We start from the raw sequence: 10,514 nt of genomic DNA on the forward strand, positions 1-10,514 counted from the left end.
AGCAGAAGAGCTGCAGGCAGGGCAGGGAGGAAATCAGACAAGGCAGGCAGTTGTGCTGAGCTGCCCTCATCCCACAGCAGCAGGTGCAGTGGGGTGGTTAAACAGGAATGAAACAGGGCTCTTGGATTTAATCCTAAGGCCTGGAGTTCTGCTCTCCAGATGATTCAGTTGCTTTCAAGACTGGCCTTGCTGTCCAATGCCCCAGCTCGTGAAGGGGGTTGGAGTAAATGCCCAGCCAAAGCAATTCCAGAGAATTCCTGCCCAGATGCCAGCCTGTTTTCCAGTGTAGGGTAGGTGTGAGCCAGGGGCAGCTTGACCAAGCCAAGGTGGGGTGGTCTCACTGAGCCCCTAAAGCCAAGCACCAGCAGAGTTTGTGTTCTACTTACCTGGTTCTGAAAAGCTGTTCCAAAATAAAGTTTTCCTCCATGGAGCTCACTCCCTGCCTGTGGTTTCTGACATGTCCAGCACTGCTCTCCCACCACTGACCTGTGCTTCCTGGGAAACAGCTGCAGGAGAGCAAGGGCATGAGGCAAGCACCACAATCCCATCTCTTCTCCCTGGGATCCCAGCTCTGACAGACCCAAAGGCATGGGCTGGCTCTTCCCATGCCCATCTCATCAGGCAGCTGCTGGGGGGCAAGGCATCAAGGGCAGGTACCATGGAAGAGAGGGCTGGCACCCCTGCAGGCACAGGGATGGTTTGGAGCAGGAATGAACACACAAATGGCCCAGCCTGGGGCTTGCAAACCAGTCAACATCATCAAAATAATCAAGTCAGGTTTAGGGAGGAGGCAGCAGGGAGGCAACAAAGTTTTTGGAACCACTCAACCTCCCTCAGATTTCCCAAAGCCCATTAGGCTTTTCCCCTTCTCCTGCAGCAAAACCCCAGTAGAGAAGAGAACCCAGCAGAGGGGAACAGCCACAGATTGGTCCTGACCACAGCTGAGCTGTGTTTTTACAGGACTGAGGCTTCCCCTGCAACCTGGGCACCAGATAAATGCCCGGAGTTCATCACCTTATCACCAGCCTGGGGACCTGAACCTCCAGGCCTCCCCAGCAGTTTGGCTGAGCCGGGGCTGCAGAAGTTGAGCTTAGCCCTCCCACAGGTGCAGCACAGAGCTGCCTGCCACCTGCCTGTTCTTTAGGTACCAACAAGCTGCCAAACCTGCAGAAGTCACCAGCAGACATGGGGACAGCCAATGCCAGCGTGCCTGGTGTGGTCCCACACAGAAAGCACAACCTGTATTGACCCTGGGTTGGCTGCTGGCCAAGGCTTGCTACACAGCAGTGCCACAAACCACACAGCAGGCATCACAGATTTGGCCATTAAACTCAAGGGGATCCAGGCTGGGCCCTCCCAGGCCTCCCAAAGCAGCTGGGAGTGGGGGAATTCAGCAGTGGGATCAGGCTGGAAAAGGAGAGATCCTGTAACTCACCAACAGCCACTGAGCTGCAGCAGAGCTGGCATCTGTCTCTGCCCAGCCCTGCGCCTGGAGGCCATCACATATCTGAGAGCCTGACTCTTATTTCCCTTAATCCCCTGGCATCAGGGCCTCCAGCCACAGCTCAACCTGGCAGGCACTTTTCTTTGAGCTCAGGAGCTCTGGCACAGACACAAACGTGCACCTGCACCTCCCCATCCATGCCACAGGCAAACGTGTCCTTCTGAGACATAAAGACTTTAATATTAAAATAACTTTGTATAAAAATACTTTTGGAGACTGATGGCAAGCAGCCTTCCACACACCATAAAAGGCACCAGAGGCCTGCAGCCTGGTCAGACAGGAAGCCAGAGCAGAGCCAGAGCAGCAGGTACAGGAAAACACCAGCCCTCCTGCAGACCAGAAGGCACAGTGGAGCCAGCTCCAGGGCTGGAGAAACACACTGGGGCTTGCTCCAGCCACAGCTCTCTTGCTGTTTCCCTCCAGGAAAACCCTCAGCACTGGTGAGAAAAGGGGCTCTGCCTGAGCCCAAAAACCCCAAGTCATCCTGGGGAGGAAAAGCCCAGCTGGCACTGGGATGCCCAGTCCCTGCTGGCATACAGACAGAGCAGCAGCAGCTTAGATCTCCCCTAAATCCTCATAGAGAGGCCACAAGCTGTACTCATCCACACACTGCTCCTTCCTCTGCAGCTGCTGGGGCTTCACCACCTGGCTGTACAGCACCTCCACGTTGTTGTTGTTGCTGCTGTTGAGGCTGGGTTTGGTCAGCACCTTCTCGGGGGCAGCGCTGCCCCATCGCCTGCCAGGCTCCTCCAGCCTTTCTGCCCCTTTGGGGATAAAGGCTGCCTGGGGCTTGGGGGCTGGCACCGGCTTGGGGTTCTTGGCCTTGGCAGGGAAGTTGGGTACCGAGTAATCGTCAGTGCTGGGGTTGTAGGGGTACTCATAGCCCCCCCTGCCATCGTGGCCCTGCGTGCGCCAGGCCTCGCTCGTGGGCCGCGCCTCGTCGTAGATGTAGGTGAAGGGATGCAGCGAGCGGGGGGCACGGCCCTCGGGCTCGTCATAGATGTGCTCCTTGTGCCCAGGGACAGCCTGGCCACGACCCTCAGCCCTGCCCTGGCCCTCAGCCCTGCCCTGGCCCTGCCCCTCGGCCCGGACCTGCTCGTACGGGCCCGAGTACGGCGGCACCGGCGGCCGCGCCTTGGGCTCCTCCACGGCCCCGCCGGGCGCCTTGGCCACGCTCAGGGCCTTGCTGTCCACAGGGTCCGAGTACAGCGGGTCTGGCCACGGCTGCAGGCCCTTCACCGAGTCCAGGGGCTCCGAGTACACGCTGGAAGGGTCCTCAGAGGGTGGCACAGCACGGAGCACCTTGGGCAGAGGGGAGCGTGGGGGGGTGCTGGACACCGTGGGCTTGGCCGGTGGCACAGGCAGCTCTGGCAGAGTCCGGCTCTTCAGCAGAGATGTGGCATCTCTCTCCTCTGCTGCTGCTGCTGCTGCACCAGCCCTGGGTGCCAGCCCTGCTCTGGGTGCCGGGGTGTCATCCCCCTCAGCAGGCAGCTCCAGGTTCAGGCTGTCAGCCAGGGCCTGGCGGATCTGCACCATGCCAGGGCTGTCAGCTTCCAGCGAGTCACAGCTCTGCCGGTTCTCCTCCACCTGAGCCTTCTGCTCCTGGATGGAGGCTTCCACCAGGCGGAAGATCTCGTTGCCCTGCTTGGTCTCAAAGGTGAAGTTGCCAGGTCCTGAGTCACAGCGCCTGCCAGCCTCGAAGGAGAACATCACCTGGAGGAGAAGCAGAAGGGTCAGGTCCTGCTCAGCATCCAGCACCTTGTGCAGGCTGTGCTTCCCACCAAAGGGTGTGTGGCTGCAGCACTGAGCCTGCACACCCTGAAATCCTGCTCTGAAATCCTGCCCTGAAATCCTGCTCTGAAATCCTGCTCTGAAATCCTGCCCTGAAATCCTGCCCTGAAATCCTGCCCTGAAATCCTGCTCCTTCCACTCCCACAGCAAGGGCCACCCTGTGCCCAGCAGCTGGGCAGGGACAGGCCACACTACAAGATGTAGAGCTGGAGCACACCTGAGTGTGCTCATCACTGTGAGTGCCCCAGAGAGCTGCAGCTCCTGCTGGAGCCCTGCCGCCTTCCATGAGCAATTCCAGCAGTTTCTACCATTGGCACCAGATAGTCTAGGAAACAACACTGAGGAAGGAGTAAGGTGAGAAGGTGAGTGACAGTTCAGCAGGGGAAACTAGTATGGAATATTAGGAAAAAAGGGAGAGATCTGGAAGCAAGAGATTGAAGAGGATGAACACGGCTTTCCACAGGAGAAAGCTCAGCAGCAGCAGCTCAGTTACCAAGAGTAAGCAAAGCACTGACCTACCAGCATTAATCTGTTCATGGTAAAAGGTCCTTTAAAGAGAAGTCTTGCACCAGGGCTGTGCTTCCTCTGGCCTGAACACTCTCTGGTGAGCAGGTTCCCACCAGCTGACGCCCACACCCTTCCTGAGCCTCAGGATTTTCTGCCTCTCTCACAGGCAGCAGCAGCCCCTGTGGTTGCTACAAAGGTCTCTGGGGACAAACTCCTTTTTATGGGTCAGTGCTGCTGAACAGAAGCACAATCAGACCCTCTCTGCTCAGGTCACTGTGGGTGCAGCTCCCCACACCCTACAACTCTCCTCCTTCCCCCAGCACAAACTGCAGATGAGCTGGACACCCCCACAAGGGCAGCTCGCTTTCCACCCCTGCTTTGGGAATGTGCTGCAGAAAACACCATAAATGTGTGGCCAACATGGTCCCTGCTATAAACAGCTCCAGGACAGCACTGAACAACCCCAGGACACCACTAAAGAGCCCAGGGCCACCACTTCTCCCTGTCCAGCATGGCCCTTGCACCCAGGGTAGAGCAAGGCAGATTGAGGATTCACTGCACGAGGACTCTGGAGAGGGTCACACCCTCAAAGGTCACTGAGAATAGGAGCAGCTCCCCCCACAGAGTGAACAACTCCAGAGCAACTGGTGTCTCAAAGCCCCTCTGCTCTGGCCACCATGCTTAGGAGGGAGGGACTGAACCCAGGGCAGAGACAGGAGCCAAGGTTCCTGGAGTTTGGGGACAGCGTGTGTGCAGCACTGAGGGATGTCCCTGCTCCTGGCACAAGCTGGGAAGCGCTGGGATGGAGAAGGGGAGCAGTGGGACAAGCACAGAGGGGACGAGAGTCTCACCAGCCCCCGCTCCAGCCCAGTGACACAGGCAGGAACTGGGGACAGCCAAGGGGCTACAGCAATGCTGGCAGGGCTGGCTGCAGGACACCAGGCCAGCCTTGCACAAGGGAGCAGCTCCAGGGCAGCAGCTGCAGCAGAGCACAGAGGGGGCCCCCCTTGCCCACCTTGTCCCGGCCGTATCTGCGCAGCAGCCGGTAGGGCCACACAAAGAGGATCCTGTCTGTCCGTGGGTCCTTCAGCACCAGGCTGTCCCTCTCAGCCTTCAGCACGTAGGTGCCACGCAGCTCACAGCGCTCTGCAGCCTCTGTCCTCTGCACTGTCACCCAGAAGGCGTTCACTGTGGGGACAGGGCTGCTCAGGGACACACACTGAGGGGACAGGGCTGCTCAGGGGACAGCCAGCCCCACTGCAGGGACAGGGCTGCTCAGGGGACACCAACCCCACTGCAGGGACAGGGCTGCTCAGGGGACAGCCAGCCCCACTGTGGGGACAGGGCTGCTCAGGGACAGCCAGCCCCACTGAGGGGACAGGGCTGCTCAGGGACACACATGGCTCCATTGTGGGGACAGGGCTGCTCAGGGACACACATGGCTCCATTGTGGGGACAGGGCTGCTCAGGGACAGCCAGCCCCACTGAGGGGACAGGGCTGCTCAGGGACACACATGGCTCCATTGTGGGGACAGGGCTGCTCAGGGACAGCCAGCCCCACTGTGGGGACAGGGCTGCTCAGGGACAGCCAGCCCCACTGTGGAGACAGGGCTGCTCAGGGACACACACTGCAGGGACAGGGCTGCTCAGGGGACACAGGCAATGCCCAGCATGGCCCCAGTGATGGGGCAGCAGCAGGACAAGGCTCCATGGGAGGTGTCCCCAGGCCAGGGCAGCTGCAGGTCCCACCTTCGTCTCTGGTGTAGTAGATGGAGTTCACGGCCATCTCCAGGGCTGGTGACTCCCCGCTGCCCTCTCGGCCATGCTGTGACACCAGGCCATCACTGGGGCCATTCCCCTGGCAAAGGACAAAGGAGAGCAGATCAGACCCAGAGCTCTCTTCCCACATCAGCCCCCAGCCCCCTTGCATGGCCCCACACAGCCTGGCTGTCCTGCACCCTGCCCGCCCCAGAGCTGGCACAGGATCCCCTGAGCCCACCTGAGCACTGGGGGGACTTCCCTGAGCTCCTGGCAGCACCCTGTCCCCAGCTCTGGGCTCTGCACCCACAGAGCTGCCCCCACAGCATGGCACAAGCCAAACACACCCTCCTGGCCATACCACCCCAAGGACAGGGGGCTGGTGGCCTGGTGACACGGGGATCTGTGTCCTGCCCTGCCCAGGAGGAGGGGCAGCCTGCAGAGGGGAAGCGAGCGCTTCTATTTTAGCACATGCAGAACTGAAAATGCAACACACACACTGTGAGCCACTGTGTCCCAGCAGCAGGGCCCCCAAAGGGCCTGGGGGGGGACACAAACCCGTGGTGCTTTCACAGATCCTCCTGCAGAAAAGCCCCTCCCAATTACAGGCTCCCTGAGCCCTGTGCAGCTGGCACAAGGGAGGCTCAGTGTGTGGAGCTGTTCTTGGGGTTGCAGCAGAGGGTGCATCTTGCACAAGGCAAGTGCCACAGTTTCAGTTTTAAACTCACACACATGAGCTTCTTAACAAGAACCCCAAAAACGGCCATCCAGCCCTTGTGTCTGGATCCTAAAACCTCATATCCTGCGAGCTGACAGCAGCAGCTCCTCCTCAGCTAAAGCATCCAGCACAGCAGGGCTCCAGCCTGGGACTGCAAAGCCAAGGGCCACCAAATCTGCCAGAGCCTCTAAGGCTCCATTTGACTGCACTTCTCCTCATCTTCAAAAGGAAATTAAAAACAAAAATAAAAATCTGTTCTGAACTCCAAATGATCTCTGGCCCCAGCTCCCAAGCTGCTGGACCCTGCAGCCCCTCTGGGCAGGAACATGACACAAAATCACATTCTCCATGCAGATGATCAGCAATCCCAGCTGAGGATCTCTGGCTCTGTGCAGAGAGGCCACGTGGTGCAGCTCTTGTGCCTCCTGCTCCAGGTCAGGCCTTTTTAAAACACATGCCAGCCTTGTAACCTTTTGTTCCCATCCTCCTAAACCTTCAGCTTGCTTCTGGAGCTCAGGCACATGAATGATGGCTCCCATGTGGGGGATGGGAGCTCCAAGCAGGTGCTCCCTGGCCTGGCCACCACCCTGCCCCACTCCCAGGGTGTGTTGTGTGCCCAGCTCAGCCCAAAAGCCACTTTCAGGGCAAAGGCTGCAACCCTGACTGCACCAGGAGACACAGAGACATTCCCACCATGACTGCACCAGGAGACTGCAGGGAGGGACAAAGGTAAATCACACTCAGGGGCCATCCTGGCATCACCAGCTGTGCACCCAGTCCTCCTGCCAGGCAGCCCTGCCCAGCACTCCAAGGCTGGAATCAGCTGGAGCCCAACCCAGGGCTCTGCAAACTCCTCCCAGGAGGGAGAGGCAGCGCTGAGGAGCTGGGCAGGCATGGGCTGTGTCCCAGAGGGCACAGAAAACCTCACTGCCAGGGCACCCAGTGCCCAAAGAGCCTTGGCTGGGCACACTGGCTGACCAGCTCCAGGGGCTGCAGAGGACGGGGCTGGGCAGTGCTCCAGAGCCCCAGCACAGATGGGTGCCCACAGCAGCAGCCAGGAGTGAGCCTCGAGGCTGGGAAAGTTCCTGGAACCAGACAGGTCCCACAGGGCTCCCCAGGACCAGCAGCTCCAGGGGCTGCAGAGGACGGGGCTGGGCAGTGCTCCAGCGCCCCAGCACACATGGGGTGCCCACAGCAGCAGCCAGGAGTGAGCCCCGAGGCTGGGAAAGGGGGTTCCAGCTCCTGGAAGCAGACAGGTCCCACAAGGCTCTCGAGGCTGCGCTTCCTCCGCCGCTGCTGTGGCAGGAAAGGCGGCAATGGTTGGGCCAAGAGGAAACGCTCCTGGCCATCAGCTTGGCCTCCTGCCAGCCCTCTGCAGGGGCGAGCACGGGCTCCTCACAGGGCAAGAAGAGCCCGGCTCGAAATTTGGAGCCACAACCTCGAATTATTGACAGCACGCTGAGGAGTCCCACAAACCACAGCGGGAGCCACCGAGAGGGCACCGGAGCGCCAGGGCCGGCTGGTTTCAACCTCAGGGTGTCCTCCCCGAGCCGCCAGGTGGGAACGGGTCACCCCCCCACGCTGACGCCCTTGTCCCGTCCTGTCCCCTCCGCCCCCAGCCCGGGGCTCACCGGGAAGGCGATCTGGCACAGCTTCGCCACCCACTCCTCGCTCTGCTGCTTCTCGGCCGCGAAGAGGAAGCTGCGCTCGCGGGTCTCCAGGCGGAAAGTGGCGGTGCCGGCGCGGGGGCCGCCCTCGCCCACCGGGGCCACGCTGGTGCAGTCGCTGAGCCGCACCACGGTGCGGGCGAGCCGCCGGGTGCCCGCCCGCCCGGCCGCCGACGGCTCCTTGCAGTCGAACACCTCGAGCCGGGCCACGCCGTGCTGGCTGGCGGGGTAGAGCGCGGACCAGCCGCGCTTCCAGCGCTGCGGGCAGCGGGGTCACACCGCGCACCGGGAGCGGCACCGGGAGCGGCACCGGGAGCGGCACCGGGAGCGCCCCCGCCCCGGCGCGCAGCCGGCCCGAGGGCAGGGAGGGAAGGAGGGGAGGGAGAGGGACAGGGAGGAAGGGATCCCCGGACTCACCTTGGTGCCGAACTTGTGGCTCTGCTGCACCAGCAGCGGCCCCTCCATGGCCGGCGGCTCCATCCCCGCGCGCTTCCGCCCGCGCCGCTGGGGCGGGGACCGGGACGGGACCGGGAGGGGACCAGGACGGGGAATGAGGCGGGAACGGGGCGGGGATGGGGCGGGGACCGGGGCGGGGCCGGGGCGGGGACCGGACGGGAATGGGGCGGGAACGGGGCGGGGACCGGGATGGGGACGGGGACCAGGACGGCGACGGGGGCGGGGACCGGGACAGGGCGCGGATGGGGCGGGGACCGGGCGGGGACCGAGACTGGGATGGGACCGGGACAGGGCGCGGATGGGGCGGGGAACAGGACGGGGACCAAGACTGGGATGGGACCGGGACGGGACCGGGGCGGGGAGCAGGGCGGGGACGCGCGTGTCAGGGGCGGGGCGTGCTCGCGCCTGTGCGCGTGCACGTGAACAGATGTGTGCACAGCTGGGCTCGTGCACGCGCGTGTGACACCGGCGTGCGCTCTCCATGGGGACGGGAAAACGCGCTCGGGTGGGCTGAGGGTAAGCGAGGTGTGAAAAACGCCAATCGCTTGGTTTTGGATTTTTAAAAGTTTAACAGTAGTAAAATGGTTGTAAAAATAGTAATATAATTAGGGTAGTAAAAATTTGGACAGTTTGGATTAGGAACAATATAAAAACAATAAAAACAAAGAATTACAGACAGTCCAGGTACCTCTTTCTGAGCAAAATAGGCCCGGAAAAGGACCCACGTTAACAGAGGATTAACCCTTAAAAACAATAACCTGTTGCATATTCATACACCTCATCCATGATGCATAAATTCCATTCAAACAAAGGATTCTGTCTGGTCAGTGTCAACTTTTTCCTCTTAATCCTGACGGCTCTTCAGGGTTGAATGAGTTCGTTTCTTCTGATAATGGAGCAATAATGTCTTTTTCTCTGAAAGATTCAGGTGTCCTGTGGCTGCTATCTTGCTGCGAGTCCTCTCTTTAAAAAAAAGTATCTTACATAGCTTAGTTTCTATTTTAACATTATATATAGCCTAAAACTCTATTTAACACACTACTTAAGAAAATTAACACAGCATAACTTTCTAACATAACACATATAATATTCATTTTCATATTTGTGAAAAGCCAATCATAAAATATGCATTTTTCACAGAGGGCAATATGGGGCGTGGACAAGGGGATAGGTGATGTTTCACAGGACAGAGAAAAGAAGTGATGTCTTTGACAGGAGAGAAAATGGAGGACTAGAGGCTGCTTACCTCAAGCTCATAGTCCAGGAAAATTGTGGAACAGCCAGGTGCTCACAGAGAGAGCAGAAAAGGCAGAGAATCACAGCAAATCACAGCAAAATCCCCTGTGTATGCACAGGCCTGCAGGATGTCATTCTCTGACTGTGTTTGAGGACAGATTAACGCCATCCATATCTCATGCCATGTCCCTCCAGGGGCACTGGGCTGCTCCCAGGACTGCCCCTGTCACTGCTGCCCACTCCAGCCTGCCCCAGAAGCCTCCTGCAGGGCCAGGCTTGAGTCCAGCATTCCCAGCTGCAGGTGGGCCAGGGGAGGCTCTGAGGCAAAGAACAAGGACAAACCTTGTGCTCAGCACACCCAGCATGGATGAGTCAGCCTGGTGGCACTCTGGTGGCACTGGGACTCTGCCAGCTCACTGCTGGTCACTCTTGGGCTTCTTGCTGCTTTGATGGCCCAGGCGCCACGACTTGATTTCCTGACACAACATAAACCTGCAAAGGGAGGAGGCAGAAGCCACAGATCCCGGTTTTCCAGGCTCTGATGCCCATTTCTCCAGCTGTGGTTTTGACGGAATGGCTGCAGGTGTGGAGAGCAGCTGAGGGCAGCTTTGCAGTGCCTGGATGGATGCAGGGGTGACCCTCAGCACTGTCCTGGCTTCACCCCTCACATTTGCATGGTAACAAAATTGTGCTGGTGCCCTGGTTTAGGAATGACATTCCCCAATTAAGCGCTCACATTGAAACATCCCAGACCGATTGCTCACAGCCCCACCCTCCCCCGAGGGCAGGACGGAGAGGAGAATTGGAGGCACGAAAATTAAAGATCACCCGGGCTGAGATGAGAGCAATGTGCTAGAAACAGCAATGGGATGTAACC

General features: G+C 59.5%; 1 protein-coding gene across 1 annotated transcript; it reads right to left on the minus strand.

The window, feature by feature from the left end:
* Positions 1-1,662: 1,662 nt before the first annotated feature.
* Positions 1,663-8,425, minus strand: DOK1 (docking protein 1). Its single transcript, XM_066549253.1, has 5 exons — positions 8,363-8,425; positions 7,910-8,203; positions 5,552-5,660; positions 4,818-4,990; positions 1,663-3,217 (listed from the first exon to the last, which is right to left on the minus strand). Exons 1-5 carry the CDS (start codon positions 8,423-8,425, stop codon positions 2,060-2,062), a joined length of 1,797 nt encoding a protein of 598 aa, XP_066405350.1. The 3' UTR covers positions 1,663-2,059.
* Positions 8,426-10,514: the final 2,089 nt, after the last annotated feature.

The sequence above is a fragment of the Molothrus aeneus genome, chromosome 4 (genome assembly GCF_037042795.1).
Source record: "Molothrus aeneus isolate 106 chromosome 4, BPBGC_Maene_1.0, whole genome shotgun sequence".
Lineage (NCBI taxonomy): Eukaryota > Metazoa > Chordata > Aves > Passeriformes > Icteridae > Molothrus > Molothrus aeneus.

Coding starts and splice junctions, on each gene's coding strand:
- DOK1 (XM_066549253.1), bottom strand. CDS start 8,425: ATGGAGCCGCCGGCCATGGAGGGGCCGCTGCTGGTGCAGCAGAGCCAC. Junction 5,661..7,909: donor TGTGCCAGATCGCCTTCCCG/GTGAGCCCCGGG, acceptor GTCCTTTGCCAG/GGGAATGGCCCCAGTGATGG. Junction 3,218..4,817: donor GCAGATACGGCCGGGACAAG/GTGGGCAAGGGG, acceptor CTTCTCCTCCAG/GTGATGTTCTCCTTCGAGGC.